The sequence below is a fragment of the Loxodonta africana genome, chromosome 4 (genome assembly GCF_030014295.1).
Source record: "Loxodonta africana isolate mLoxAfr1 chromosome 4, mLoxAfr1.hap2, whole genome shotgun sequence".
NCBI classification, from domain to species: domain Eukaryota; kingdom Metazoa; phylum Chordata; class Mammalia; order Proboscidea; family Elephantidae; genus Loxodonta; species Loxodonta africana.
In genome coordinates this window covers 41,785,075-41,801,568 of record NC_087345.1, presented here as the reverse complement: position 1 = coordinate 41,801,568, position 16,494 = coordinate 41,785,075, and the positions used below count along the sequence as shown (strand labels likewise).

The 16,494-nt window shown below is 36.6% G+C and overlaps 1 protein-coding gene across 1 annotated transcript in view; it reads right to left on the bottom strand.

The window, feature by feature from the left end:
* Positions 1–9,902: 9,902 nt before the first annotated feature.
* Positions 9,903–16,494, bottom strand: part of EPYC (epiphycan) — a 30,895-nt gene continuing 24,303 nt past the window's right edge. The window contains exons 4-6 of the mRNA XM_023559545.2: positions 16,276–16,478; positions 14,236–14,331; positions 9,903–10,256 (exon numbers count right to left, since the gene is read on the bottom strand). Coding sequence (XP_023415313.1) covers positions 10,086–10,256; positions 14,236–14,331; positions 16,276–16,478 — 470 coding nt within the window. The 3' untranslated portion in view covers positions 9,903–10,085. The remainder of the gene's footprint in view (positions 10,257–14,235; positions 14,332–16,275; positions 16,479–16,494) is intronic.

Below are 16,494 nucleotides of genomic sequence, written 5' to 3'. Positions count from 1 at the left end.
TTGCTATGAGTCAGAATCGACTCAATGGCAATGGGTTTGGTTTTTTGTATTTTAGTGCATAGGTAGAAGCTCTGACAGTGCAGTGGTTAAGAGCTCAGCTGCTAACCGAAAGGTCAGCACTTCACCCCACCAGCTGCTCTAGGGAGAAAGATGTGGCAATCTGATTACATAAAGATTACAGCCTTGGAAATCCTGTGGGGACAATTCTAGTCTGTCCTATAGGGTTGCTATGAGTTGGAATTGACTCAACAGCACACTACAACTACAGTGTGTAGGTTTATTTTAAGGATTTAATAAGATGCTGCATTGAAGTGATTAGCACAGGAACACAATGAGCACTCAACAACTGTTCACTAGCGTCATTGTCATACTGAAATATTTCAAGCATTTTAAAAGGTGTAATACAGCACATATAAAGACACCTAACTCTGTGACTAACACAAAAATAGATAGGCCATCCCCTGTGTCCTTTTCTTGTCCCACTTTGTAGAAACATCAATCAAGTCCTCCCAGGTTTGATCCTAGAAATAACCATCCCAGAGTATATTCCTTTATTACTTTTCTGTGGTGAGCGGAATTGTGCAAAATGGAACACTGCCTGCTGGGAGCTCAGGTCTATACAAGCCTCCATTAAATGACAGAGAAGCAGAATGTGCAAAAGCCCTGAAGCTTGCAAAGGTCATTGATTCATTCTTGTTTGAAAATTGAGAATGGTATGGGAGTTCTTGGATCAGGACTCCAACAGTTGCCTTGGGACCTGTAGACACCACAGGCTTCATTCAATTTCATTTGCTCTGTGGTTTGCTGAAGACAAGACTGCTTGACTCAAAGTGCATTATGCTGAAACTTTTAGCCTCCAGTGTCCCCTTTTCTGATTCTAGATGTAAAATCACACATCTGGCAGTTACCTTCCTCCTGCTCTGCTTAACTCAAAATGGAATGGTGATATTCTAGATTTGTTTTTCTTAGGGCATATGTGGTAGAAGATACTGCGTTTTGATGGAAAGCTTTAGAAATGATCAAGTTTCTCTAGTGGAATTCTGTCTTAGGCTGGGTTATCAAGAGAAGCAAAATCAGTAAAGCCTGTAAATATATACAGAGAGATTTATATCAAGGAAAAACCTTACACGATTGTAGGGGTTGGAACATCCCAAGTCCTTGGATCAGGATACAGGCCTTTCCCAATTCGTGGAGCTGCAGAAGCTGGTGAACCCAAGATGAGCAAGTCAGAGAGCAGGGCTCCCGATCACAGGCCATGACAGTAGAGGAATCCCCAAGGTCGGCAGGCAAGACCACAAGGTTTCTCCTGATTCATGTAGCTGCAGGGGCTGGCGAACCCAAGATAGGCAGGTCAGGGAGCAGGACTCTTGCTCAAAGGCTGTGAAGATCGACAAATCCCAAGATGGACAGGTAAGCTACTAGCTGAAGTCCCAAGAACCAGAGGTCAGACAAGAGACAGCTGCTGGATCCAGAACAAGCCAGCAACCTTTGCGAGGTGAGCAGGAAGGAAGTAGGAAGTGAAAGGTGGAAAGATGAAGGCTGAGGGGGTGGTGGGCTGCCACAGGCCCTACCCCCACCAGTGCAATTCAGCAGATTCCATCATGGGGCTGATCACGTATCACATTTCAACAGGGAAGTGATCACAACATTATACAACTGCCAAAACACTGAGAATCATGGCCTAGCCAAGTTGACACACAATCTTAACCATCACAAATTCCTATCAGTTTCTTGTTTGTTTTAGAAAGATGACTAACTCATATTACAGATTATTAAGGACACTATTTTTTGATGTCCAAATAATATTGGTTTTATACACTTTTTACATGGTGAGACATATATCTTTCACATTCATTATCCCTACTAAAAAAAAATTAACTCAGTATTGTCTTTTCTACTCTTTGGCTGCTTATAAGAAGCAGCAAATTATGCTGTATGATTTTTAGTTTTTTCTATAGATTGACATTAGGATGCAAGTTTTTCCTGTACTCGTAAATCACCAAAAAGACTACTACCTGCATTTGTTAAACACAATTTTTGATATCCAATTGAGAGATTTTTAAAGACACTTTTTTTAATCCACCCATATTCTTTAAATTCTGCACAATGAAATATTCTTATCCAGCATTAAAACACAGCACACTTACCATGTTGTTACATGTTGTTTTAGCTTCTGTGTAACAAATTACCACAGACTTGGTGACTTAAAACACATTTATTATCTAAGTTTTCAGGTGTCAGGAGTCCAAGAATGCTTAACTAGGTCCTTTGCTCAGAGTCTTACCAGGCAGTAATCAAGGTGTCGATCAAATTGGATTCCATTCTAAAGGCTCAATTTGGGAAAAATCAGCTCCCAAGATCATTCATAGTATTGGTAGAATTCATTAATTTGTGGCCATATGGCTGAAGGCCCCACCTTTCTGCTGCTGTTGGCTGAAGGCCACCTGCAGGCCTTACAAGCCACCCGCAGGTCTTACAGGCCACCCACAGGTCATAGAAACCACAAGCTGTTCCTTAGAGACTGCCCACAATTCCTAGTGGTTGCCTACAGTTCTTTGCTACATAAGTGTCCTCAACATGGCTGCTCCCTTTATCAAGCTAGCAAGGAGAATCTCCCTAGTGCATGGTAGCAAAATGTATATATATGTGTATTAAGATATAATCTATACATTAATATATAATGCAATCACGGGCTTGACATTTGTGACATCCCATCATCTTTACATATTTTACTGGTTACAAGCAAGTAACAGGTCCCACCAGAAGGAATGCCACCTGAGTCTGTTCACCCCAGATATCAAGTAAATTTCGGTAAGAAATGTCCATCATATTAACTAGTTACAACTTTATATGGGAAATTTTAATGACGTTGTTGGCATTTTGAAATCCCAATAAGTGCTATAATGATGGCATAGAAATGGGTTATGCCACGCTTTTTGTTATGTAACAGCATTGTGTCGTTAAGTTGAAAAACATACTGCAACCCTGGTGTTATTTTTTGTGCCTTTTTATGGCTTGAAGAGAACGAATTCCAACACTTGATGGCAGTAGTAGTTCACTCAATATTTAGTCAGCAAGCGTTCCTGTGCAAAACAAGCCGAGACGTAGATATTTCAGTTTGGTATTTTTTGGAGAACACCATTTTAAAACTAATAAGGTTGTCAGTATTACCCTATATTTTACTGCAGTGAAATTAGGTATATTAATTATATTTTATTTATTTATTTTTTAAATTGACCTTTGGAAAACAAACCTTAGCTAATCAAACTTGTAAACTTTTTCAGAGAGAAGTTGGATATACCTGATGTATCTGGACAGAAAAATGAAATCCACATTTTTTACCTAATAATGTTCTATGGGATACAATGTAAAAAATATATATGGAGCACATGTTATGCACTCTCAGAAACTTGTCTTTTTCCATCCTGAAAATATCCACGTACGGCAATTTAAAACAAAAAAAGGTAGGCGTCACCTAGTGGTCAAAGAGGCTAAGCACAAGGTACTAAACCTTTCAGGCTTTTCAAAGGTAAGGTAACCGGAAAACCAAATCCAAACCTGTTGCCCTTGAGTCGCATCCGACTCCTAGTGACCCTATAAGACAGTAGAACTTCCCCATAGAATCCCCGTAGAGTTTCCAGGGAGCACCTTGTGAATTCAAACTGCGGAGCTTCTGGTTAGCAGCCGTAGCTCTTAACCACTACGCCGCCAAGGTTTCCAAGGTAAGGTAAAAAAAAAAAAAAAAGGTAAAGTGACTCAAAATTACCCCTTGCTTTCTTTTGATGGAAGCTCTGGCGGCGGCGGCGTAGTGGTTAAGTGCTACAGCTGCTAACCCAAGGGTCGGCAGTTCAAATCCGCAAGGGGCTCCTTGGAAACTCTACGGGGCAGTTCTACTCTGTCGGAATCGACTCGATGGCAATGGGTTTGGTTTTTTGGTTGGTTCTCTTGATAATTTGGGAAGTTGTGGGGTTAGCTTGCAAATTCGTGATGTTTTGTTATGGCCCAGGGAATACTATAAAGGTATTTGTCCATTTCTAAGTCCTCATATCATATAAGCAAATTATGAAAAGAATGTTAACTTGGTGTTGAGAAAATACAAAGATAACGTTTCTACAAATTTAAAGAGAAGGAAGCATGTGAATTTTAAACTCATAATAGTGCTCTCACCTTTTGAAAATGTTACTAGTCCTATAGCATCTTGGGATTTTCAGAGGATTAATGCAACATATTGTTTCATGACATTTGGAAAAAACCTATACCCAGTCATGATTAAACAGGAATTGTTTTTCATGGAAATATTTGCTTATAAATAGTTTTATAAATGTAATATATCCTGGGGCAATAGAAATCAGTGGGTTTTTTTTTTTTTTTGGTAAATAACGTGATATTTAAGAAAAAATAAACCTGTGTAGAACTAAACAGGAAAAAAAAATAGATCATTAAAAATACATATTTAATCAGGGGTCAGTTTTAGAATTAGAGCTTTAATTAGAATGTATGGTGCTGGAAATGTCATGTATATATGATACTTTTAGAAGGATTGCTAAAATAGTGTTATCACATTTTCAGAATTATAGTAAGCATTTTGTCCTTCTAGAGTTTATGGTGAATTACATCTGCACAGCAGCCTTGTGAGTGTTGTTATCTGCCACTGAGTGAGTCGATTCCATGTACAACAGAACGAATCACTTCCCAGTCCTGTGACATCACCACGATCTTTGCAATGCTTCAGCCCATTGTTGCAGCCACTGTGTCAATCCATCCCCTTGAGGGTTTTCCTCTTTTTCGCTGACACTGTACTTTATTTAATTGGCTCTGTAATGTTTTGTATAATAATGCCTTTCCTTTGCATCCCAGTCTTTTAGTTTACTATTTTTTTCCTAGAAAACAAAAGTGATTTTATAATGATGGTGAACTGACAAGGCTGTGAGGACAGAGAGGCACTTTTATGGGATCTGAGTTCACTAATTATGTTCCTGCAGGCAGGGTCTCATTTGGACTTTCATGGACCCCTTCCTCTATAGAAATATACTTTACGACTGTGTTGCTGTAAAGATGAATATAATCCAACCTAGGTTCATTATTACATATTTATATTTATCTTTTAATTTTTTATTTTAAAAGAAATAAAACATTTTCACAGATCTCTAAAAACATTCTGGGCCCCAGGCACTGTGCCTTCTCTGCTTAAGCAATAAGTCAGCCATGCCTGCAAGAGTCTCATTTTACCCCCATGGCCCTTAGCTGCTTAGCCCATCTTTCTGTTGATCTTCCAGAAGCCGGGTACCTGGGGGACTACTCTGGATCCCCAAAATGTCTCCTCTATCATGGCTAGAAGGCCCAGGGCCATTTGGAAGTCATCACGACCTACAAAAAGACAATGCTGAGCTTGGCATCTCTGTCCAATCTGTGTACCATTTTGTTGCGTTACAAAACAGGAAAAAGGCAGGTTGGTGGTATATGAGGCAGAACAGTGGGGTGAAACAGGACAGGATTTTGGAGTCAGTCTTCGATCCAGTACAAATTACTGAAACTCTGTCTGTGATCTGTAACTTGGGATACTTATTATTATCCTCAATGGTTGTGAGTTAATTTAAATGCACAGCACCTTGGTAGAGTTCCCGGCACATAGGTTGTGTCCAAGAATTGGTTTCTAATATAATTAATGTGTGTATGTGTGCACTAAGTTTAAAACAACATTTTCCAAAAAAAAAAAAAAAGCAAACCTTTGCCATTAAGTTGATTCTGACTCATAGCGACCCTATATGACAGACTAGAACTGCCCCATAGAGTTTCCAAGGAGCACCTGGTGGATTCAAACTGCCCTCCTTTTGGTTAGCAGCCATAGCACTTAACCACTACACCACCAGGGTTTCTAAAACAACGTTTAGTATGCCTCAAAATCAAACTTTAAACCTATAAATGATTTTCTGACAGTACCCACTGAGGCATACTGCCTTATAATCTCTTGTGTTTAACCATATTCTATTTTATATCAAATTGTTTGCTGTAGCTGTTCATGTTTTTAATTAACTTCACATTGTGGAAAGTTGCCATAATAACTCTATGGCCATTTTGGCAACTGCTAATTTGTCTACTAGCAGTGTTAATCATTTAACCTCATTAAAATGCATATTAAATATGATCTTTTTTTTTAGCAAATTTTTTATTGTAATAATTTCCCCAATATTTCCCACAAATGCAAGCAAAAGTAACACTAGAAGATAGTTTAGACTAAAATTATTTTTATATGTTAAAATAACTGAATTTTGCTAAGTATCATTGCAACCATTGCAATTATTCTCCTTCATCTATGATAAGGAATCAAAACCAGATCTCCCATGTGGTTACCCCATTGACATATCAAAACTAGAAAAGTCAGTGACTCTGTTTCTTTGTCAATCTGGAGACACAACCAAAGATTAACTGTTTCATTTCAGAAATATAATACTAAAATGACTTCATAAAACTTTACTCATGTTTTATTATTATTACCACTGCTACCACCACCGTTTTTTATGTGTTTCTGGAAACATTTAAAGGTAGAGAAGGAAGGACATACTCAATGGTAAGTCAATGTTTGCTTAATACTTCTAGGATTTGGAGATTGTGGTAGGCAGAATTTTAGATATGACTCCTCAAAATTCCTGTCCTCTGGTTATTGAACTAAACGCTAACATTGGTTGTTGATGTTCTTGTTGTTAAGAGCCATCGAGTCGGTACCAACTCATAGCGACCTTATGTACAACATAATGGAACACTACCTGGTCCTGCCATCCTCACAATCTTTGTTATGCTTGAGCTCATTGTTGCAGCCACTGTGTTAATCCATCTTGTTGAGGATCTTCCTCTTTTTCACTAACCCTCTCCTATGCCAGACATTATGCCCTTCTCCAGCAACTGGTCCATTCTGATAACATGTCCAAAGTATGGGAGACAAAGTCTTGCCATCTTTACTTCTTCCTTCAGTACCATTGGTTCCTGATCATATGCTATCTCCTGAAATGTTCAAACAATGACCAATTCTTTTTGGTATAGTGACTCTATGTATTCCTTCCATCTTCTTTTGGTGCTTCCTGGGTCATGTAATATTTTCCCAGTAGAATCCATCAGTACTGCAACTCGAGGCTTGAATTTTTCTTCAGTTCTTTCAGCTCGAGAAATACTAAGCATGTTTTTCCCTTTTGGCTTTTTAACTCCAGGTCTTTCCACATGTCATTGTAATACTTTTCCTTGTCTTCTAGAGCCACCATTTGAAATCTTCTGTTCAGCTCTTTGGCTTCATCATTTCTTCCATTTGCTGCAGCTACTCAATGTTCAAGAGCAAGTTTCAGAGTCTCTTCTGACATCCGTTTTGGTCTTTTCCTTCTTTTCTGTCTTTTTAATGACTGCTTGCTTGGTATATTGGTACTGCTGTGAAATTATTTTGTAGATGTAATTATAGCTTCAAGTCAATCAACCTTAAATTAGGACAGTTAACCAGATGGTCCTGACCTATCAAATGAATGTTTTAATTAAAAGCAGAGCATTTTTTTTCTGGATAACAACAGAAGAGGAAGATAGAGGGATTAGAAAGAAAAGAAGGATTTGGCCCACGATTGTTGGCTTTGAAGATGAAAGGGCCACCCAGTGAGGAATGTGGGCATCCTCTAGACGATACAAGTGGCCCCTAGCTGACACCCAGGAAATGGGAACCTCAGTTCTACAACGAAAAAGAGCTGAATTCTGACAACAAACTGAATGAGATTAGAAGTGGATTCTTCCCCATATCATCCAGATAAAAACCTAGCTGAGCCACACCTTGATTTCGGTTCTATGAAATCTTAAGTAGAGAACCGGAAACCCTGGTGGCATAATGGTTAAGTGCTACAGCTGCTAACCCAAGGGTCGGCAGTTCAAATCCGCCAGGTGCTCCTTGGAAACTCTACGGGGCAGTTCTATAGGGTCGCTATGAGTCAGAATCCACTCGACGGCACTGGGTTTGGTTTTTTGGTTCTGGTAAGTAAAGAACCCAGATGACCCATGTGCGATTTTACACAGAAATAATAAATGGGTGATTTTTTGTTTGTTTCTTTTGTGTTCTAAGCCACTAATTTTGTGGTAATTTATTAGGCAGTGATAGAAAACTATATAGAGATATAACATTAAAATGAAATTTCATTTTTAGTTATGAGGGAATGTATTTAAAAAGCCAGAACAAAAGCTCTTTCAATCAGTTTTTAAATGTCACCAGTTTGTGGCAGTTCATGGCTATTTAATTTCAAGCTTTTCAAATTTTGGTGTGCACAAATTCTGATTGAATACATGATTAGTTTTTCTCCATAGTTCTCCAACAAATTGACATGGATTTTTATTATTAAGATCTATTGGCGTTTTATTTATTTATTTTAATCGAAATGAGGCAATACTCATGCATCTAAAGCAGAGACACATTGGAACATTTGCTACATTTCAGAAATTCTGGTTTTAGCTATTGTGTCTACAAATCAGGATATATGGAGCATGATGCGGAACAATGAGAAAAAAAATCAGACAATTAGGCTAAGAAATGTGTTTGCTTGAAAGAGCTGAAAATAAAAACATGTATTGTGGTTTTCAAATGTTGGGTGTGTATTGTCCAGTAGTTGCCTGGCTTTGTTACTTGGGTATATTACTCCAGAAATAGATGATGCGATGATGGAAATTGCATATGACACCATTTTAGTGAGGTTATAGAAAGTGATGCTCTCTCTCGTACTGCAGTGAGAGTATTAGTAGATTTAACATTTTAAGGACGATTTAATAACATTTATTGAAATTTAAAATATTATGTTCTTTGACTTTTATGAGTTTCACTTTTAGGAGTTTATCCATAAATATGCTCTCAGTGGTACGACAAAGGTATTCATGTTCATGCAAGACTCTTCGTTGCAGTCTCAGTGTAAATATAAAAAAAGGAATGTGTGACATCCATAAAATATACGGATATGTGGTTTTCCAAATCAGTAGAGATGTATATGCTGATATGGAAAGATTATCAAGAAATATTTTTAAGTGAAACAAGCATGGCTGAGAGTAGCACTTATCTTTTGTGTTTAAAAATTCTGTACTTACGTGTATAGATACATGCACAGTGGTAACAGGTACAGGCATGGGGCACATGCACTTACATTTTTGTATGAAAAGGGGAAATTAAGTATGCGCACATTTTTGTTTCTCATGAAAAGTTTCCTGAAGATATAAAAGAAATCATCGATCTAGTCAGGGGATCTTGGGGTCTGGAGCTGGACGGAAACTCACTTTGCATTCCATACTCTGTCACCTTTCAATTTTTAACCAGGTGCCTATAGCATGATCGGATATTTTAAAAGGACCAACTCTCCTTAGAAGGTATTCCTTAGCTTCTTCCCTAGCATAACTACCATATCATCTTCTATATTTTTTTCTCCACCGACACAGAAATACACCAAGTAACTAGTCAGCTTAGCAAAGATATAAAATGAATTGACAGATCTTTAAGATGAGGAGATGTTATTCAAAAATGGAAGGTTATGTGTATTGTTGGATATGGTTGTTTGCATATTGTGAGCATAATGAATACTTTCCCAACAAGGCCATTGTAATTTTCAAATCCTTTTATTCTTTTCCTCATGCTCGTTCATGAATTAAGAAAAAAAAAAAAAGAACATGCTTTAGTGAAAAAAAAGAGGAATAGAAATGTTGGATAAAAAACATCTACACCTTGGAAAAGTACCTAAAGTGTTCATTTTTCAGTTTTTATCTCTGATATATTTAGTTTAAAATTACATGGGATAGGGATTCCCTAGGACATGCAAGTTACATGTGATTTCTTAATTATACCTGTACAATTGTTTTATCATTTAGTTTTGCCCGTTTGGGTCAACTTCTAGGTATATTTTTAATTTATCTGGTATTTTCTTAGATTACTAAATAGTCAACATATCATAAAATGCTTAGTTGTATTTTACATAATCATAACCTTTTTTCAGAACACAATTTAAAAATATCATGATGAGTTTTGTTTTTTAAAGTAGTAAGAATCATTTTGTTATAGTAGGCATGATCATTCTAAGCATTATTTGAAATTAGACAAGACTTCCAATTGGCAAACGAGGTAGACACATATAGGCTTGAGGAGTTTTGCTGAGATTGATAGGGTTTCCATCCAATCGAATGTCCTCCAGTGCCTTACGAATATAAGTCAAATTTTTAACATTGCAGAAGGTATCTTCATGCATCTCCAGAATGTTGTTGTTCTAGAAAAGATGAAAATAAAGTATAAAACAAGATATAATATGTCTGTAATGCTGACTAATTACCTAATCCATTTTGCTTAACACCCGTTTTTATTATTTTGTTCCTTCTTGTATTCAAAAATGCATATTAAGTGATTATTATTTGTCAAACACTTTTAAGCAATGGGAATAAATTAGTTAACAAAATAAGCATGCTCGTCCCTTAGGGAGCTGATACTTCAGTTGGGGAAATATAAGGTAGAAGGTGAAAAAAAAAAAAAACTTTAAGATAAGAAAGGTTATTTCCCAAAGTGATGAGTGGTATGAAGAAATGATAGTAACTGCAAAAACTTATCTTAAGAAATAGCAAGCCATTGAGCTGAGAAACAAGAAAACATAGGCATGGAAAGAGCCAAAGAGCCAAGGAAAGAACATCCCAGGCAGAGAAGAGCAAGTCCAAGGTTCTGGGAAAATAGCATGGAATGCTGAAGGAATAGAAAAAAAACAGGTCATGTGGTGGAAGTGAAATGAGGGAGTTAGAGTGCAAATATCAAGACAGATAATTTATCTTTCATTTAATTTTTATTATTTCCTACCTTTTTGCTTGCTTTGGATTTAGTTTGCTCTTCTTTTACTTGTTTCTTAAGGTGGAAGATTAGGTTATAGAGTTGAGAGGTTTTTTTTGTTTCTTTGTTTTGTTTTTTGATATAGGTATTTAAAGCTGTTAATTTCCCTCAAAGCTGCTTCTTTTGTTTCATCCCATACATTTTGGTGTGTTATGTTTTTTGTTTTTATTTGTGTCAGACTATTTTATAATTTCCCTTATGATTTCTTCTTTGACCCTTTAATTATTAAGGAGAGTGTGGCTTAGCTTCCACATATTTGTGAATTTCTCAAATTGTCTTTGTTGTTGATTTCTAATTTAATTCCATTGTAACTGGATGTTATGAATTTATTGTTTTCTTAGTGATTGCTAGGCAATTGTTGTGTGCCTTCAAGTCAGTTCCAACTCATAGTGATCACAGATGACAAAGTAGAGCTGCCCCCTAGGGTTGCCTAGGCTGTAATCTTCATGGGAGCAAATCACCAGGTCTTTTCTCCCAAGAAGCCACTGGTGGGTTAAAACCTCAGAACTTTTGGTTTGGAGCTGAGAGCTTAACCATTGTACTACCAGGATTAGTGGTAACTTAATTCAATGGAGTACAAAAACTTTGGTCCAATATACCTCCTTTACCTTCTCCCTCCTTTGTACTATTGAAAAAAAAACAAAAACCCAAACCCATTTCCATCAATTTGATTCTGGCTCATAACTGTATAGGGTAGAGTATAACTGTGTCATAGTGTTTCCAGACAGCACCTAGTGGATTTGAACTGCCAACCTTTTGGTTATCAGCCATAGCTCTTAACCGCTACTCCACCAGGGCTTCTTTGGACTGTTAGTGCCCCATGATTACATATTTTTATCAGCCTGTCAGCCTAATTTTTTTGTTTTATTTTTATTGTACTTTAGATGAAGGTTTACAGACCAAACTAGTTTCTCATTAAACAGTTAGTACACATATTGTTTTATGACTTTGGTTAACTACCCCACAACATGTCAACACTCTCCCTTCTCAACCTTAGGTTCCCTACTACCAGCTTTCCTGTCCCCTCCTGTATTCTAGCCCTTGCCCCAGGGCTGTCAAAGTAATTTTTTAATGATTTATTTATGCGGTTGTCTTTTACAACAGACAGGAGCCAAGAACAGCTGCAGGAGTGTAAAAGATTGTAAAATTTGCAAAAACAGGAGGTTCTAGGATTAGTCTATTATATTCTTTGCCCAGTTTTCCCATTTGGCAGCTGTGAAAGTGCAATGAGTAATAATATATGGGTTCTGCACTCTAATAGCTTACAGACTAGTTGAGACAAGCTCTTTAAACAAATAGTTGAAATACAGCAAGACATGTTTCATGGTGGAAATTTGTCAGGTACAATAATAATACAAGGCAGACGTGATCTTTTTTTTTTGGGGGGGGAGTGCAGATTTAGAAAGGCCTCATACATGTAAAAATACATGGCTCTTGAAAGATGAACAAGGATTGTCTAGATATAAGCTTCATTAGCTTGGATGTTGGCAAAGCAAACGTACCTAGATAAAGGCTTGAATGTTTTTCTACATGGTCTTAAGGAAGTCATTTGACCTTTCCTTGTAAGCATGAAGAGGATGAGCTGGTTACTCTCTAAATTCCTTTTAAAACTCTAGCTATAAGTAGAAAGGGGAAATGGAACTCAAGTAAGACACAAGGAAGATATTAATGAGGAAGAAGAATAATACAGATTTGGTGCCTTTTTGTTTGACCATTCCCTTTGATGGTCAATAGGTGCACATAGTTTATAATAATTGTGCCTCATATTTAAGCGCTTATCATGAATCAGAAATTGAATTATCCGCTTTATAAATTTTTATTTTATTTAATCTTCCCAATCATCGTAAGAAACAGACGATCCATTTGTTACAGACGAGAAACTTAGATGTGGGATAGGTTTCAAAATTTGTCCAGTCATTAGATAGTGTTGGAACAGGAATTTAAGCCCAGGAGATCTGCTTCTGCAGCACCCTCATTCTTAATTGCTATACATTGTTGGTATACAAATGTTGAAAAACATTTTTCAAACAAATCAGAGGAGGGGATTTAAAAAATATATATATGAACATTAAAAATACACAATTTGAGGGAGACATGTTTACTTTTTAGGGTCAGCATCTTCACAGAAAACAGTAATGAAATTTAATTCATAATTGGAACACATGTTACAAAATTTCTTTGAGGATTCCTTTGAAAACCCTCCAACCAGTCACAAACAAGGCAAGAAATACACATACTCACAGAAATTTGGCCCCAGAAACAGAAAGACCAAAAGAAAGGCATCCAGAAACAGAATGAGGGCTGGGAAGTACAGGGCATCACTTCTGAAATGAATGTATTCAGAGAAACTCACAAAAAAAGACAGTTATCCAAGACTCATAAATAGATATACACAAAAAGACACCAAAAGATACAGAAGAATAAATATTCATAGGAAGAAAAGAAAATGCACAGAGGTACACATTTATAGACTCTACAGAGAAAAACACAAGAATCCGAGACCTATTATATAGTAATATCACTTCTTGTAATGATTTGCACTTTTTTTGCTAAACAAATTTAATATTCCATTGTGATATTTTTTCATTTGAGCTTATAATGGATATCTTCTCTACAGATTTATACCACAGAACAGAGGAAATTGCAAAAAGTTCGTTACAGCTGTAGGCCAATAGTTACATATGAAATGAAAAATAATTTATATTCATCTATTTTAACAACCAAAAATGTTTGTTTCAGCTGAACATATTTTTAATCACTTTGATGAAAAATAAAACATATTGGATCAAGATTTTTGAAAATGTGTTTTTACTCATAACTTCAAAAATAAGATGTAGTTCAATGAGAATTAAAATAACCTAAACTCTCAAATATGTTGGTTTAGAAAAAAATTACGTTTTCTTAATCCAGAGAGATGGGCGTTTGTCATTTCTCAGCAGATAGGAATGTCCTAGGATTGAATTTAATTCACTATTTCAAACCTAAAATGAATAGCTGAAATTGATATTTTTTTCCAAAAACTAGAAATTAAATTAGATTTTTCTTACTCTCTTTTTTTTTCCATTCTATTCCTCACAAATTTCTTCAGCAGGTGGAATTTCTTTTTTTTTTTTTCCAAGATAATTACATTATTATGTGGCAAAAAAATGAAAATAAAAGCAATGATTGTCAGAAATTGATCAGGGTGGATAGAATCATGAATGCAAGGATACCTTGTACTCAAATTGAGAGAGAGAACGAACAAGTGGGAGAAGAAAAAGAAGGAAAAAAGGTCATAGTGTGTCAAAACACCATTATAAACAATTGTTTGTGTCCCAGACCTCCTCTCGTTTGATTAGTGTTCCCTGGAGCATATCTTACTGGTAAAAGCTTACCTGGAGGTGAAGGGCCCTTAAGTTTTCTGGGAGTGGCATAGGAATGTGGTCCAAGTTGTTATCCGTAAGGTAGAGATGATGGAGATCATACATATCCTGTGAACATTCCAGACATAGGGACACAGTAGAAGTTATTGATGTCTCAGTTGTATTTTCTATTCCCTACACACGCAACTATTTGTAAAGTAATATGTACCCAGCCAGTTCTTATTTCATAAAGTTGAGGCAGACTAATGCTCTCTGCTACTAAAACTAGACAATTTAAATGAGTTTTGGAATGCTTGATAGCTAGCAACTATTTCTTCATGAAGATGAAAATTGTTTCTCAATCTTTAGAAGAATCTTTGTCCACTCTAACTTTTTCAGCTTAAGCAAGGCAGCTACTTCCCATGGAAGTCATTTTTGGGTAGGATTTTGAAGATTTTTGTGAGGCATCACAAGAATTTTCTTCAATTTTATATGTATGAAGAAATGAGAACTGATTTAACTCGCAGGGATTAAGCAGGGCTAGGAATTGTAGAGGAACTTTATAGACTATGGTTTGTCAGAATTGGGTTTAAAGGAAGATACTACAGCTCTGTTTTTTCACATGAAGGCGTTGCTGGATAAAGAGACTTAAATTCTGAGCTGAGATGAGGAAAGAAATATATAAGCTACTAGTCTCGACATAGACAAGAAAAACAAGGTGAAAGCAGGTTCCTGATTCTGATGGTTTTAAACAGCAGCCTAAAGGTTCAGGGCTCCTAGCAATGAATGAATGAACTCAAGGACAAACAACTAGTAAGTCATCTAGCAATTCAGATGACCCCACTGGAGCAACAATGAGACTCTTCTTTTGTTTTTTCTTTAAAAAATACCAAAACAATAATGACAGCAAAACAAAACACTGAGATAGTATAGTGATTTAAGGGCATGGCTCTGGAACAAACACGGGTTCAAACCCTGACTTTCTCATTGACTGATGTGAGACACTGAGCAAGTTAGTTAATCTCTCTGTGTCTCCGTTTTTTCATAAGTAGAATGGTGATAATACTAATATCAACCACAAAAGGTGACTGTAAGGATTAAAAAGTTACTAAATGTGAAGTGCTTCAATTAATGCCTGGCACACATAATACGTGCTACATGTATTTGGAAATATATGCCAGGTTTTTCTTGTTGTGGTACATACGAATATAAACGTCTCCAGAATTATGATAACATATGAAGTGTAATACACTGTCATAAATGATAACTTTGATGGTAATGGTGGGTAATACAACAGTGAGAGCCATGTGGTGGGAGCCTACTACCGTCTTGTCCTTGTCACTTCCACCCATGATGACTCAGCCATGGAAAGATGCAGGAGCCAACCTTTTAATTGCTGGATATCATCCCCTTCCTGAGTTTTCTTTTCCTTTCCAAACAAACCAGATTAGGACGTGTGGCCTCAGGGGGAATACTGTGCAACTCCTTCAAATTGTATTTTATAACTGTCTGTTGAATAAGTACTTAAGGGGGCAGCTTGAATGGAAGATAAGTGGGTTAGAAAGCCTGCTGGTAACTGTTTTCAGACTCTATACTGTTGTTTCAAGCAAGTCAGTCTGACCGCATACTTTCTTCCTCTACTTAGAGAACAAAATCCTTTAAGATTAATAGCTATCTTCCTTACAAGTTACTTTAGGAGCCTTCTATCCTGAAGACATTATCCACACCATGTACAAATGGCTTATCCTTTTAACCACATACTTTCCCTAAGCAGAATTCTTGGTAAAAATGAATTCTCTGGCTTACACTATTTTCAAGTGCTTCTTATAGATGAGTGCTCCTGGTAGCCACCTACTTCTTATTCCAACTCTGCTTTCTGTTCTTGGGGCTTGACTACTCTCAGAACTTAGTAGGATACAGTATTTCTTAACAAACATAAAAAATAGGGCCACCTGGTTTATTTTAGAAGTTAAAAATCTCACCAACGTGAATTATAGAAATAAAAAGGCTGCTCATTGACGGTGAGTGGAATGAAATGAAAGTCCTTCTTTCATATCCAAACTTAAAACTTACTTTAAATGCTTCTTGCTTTATCCCTTTTCTACCAAGTCTATTGTTGCTAACATCAATAAATGTCAAAGTGGTTGGCAATTCTGGGAGCTGCCTTATTTTATTGTCACGCAGGACAAGCTCTCGAAGTTGAGGCAGCTTTCTGAATGCATCTTCATCAATCTCAGATATTAAATTTGATGTCAGATCAATCCTTTTTAAGTCATCTAGGAGGAAAAATGA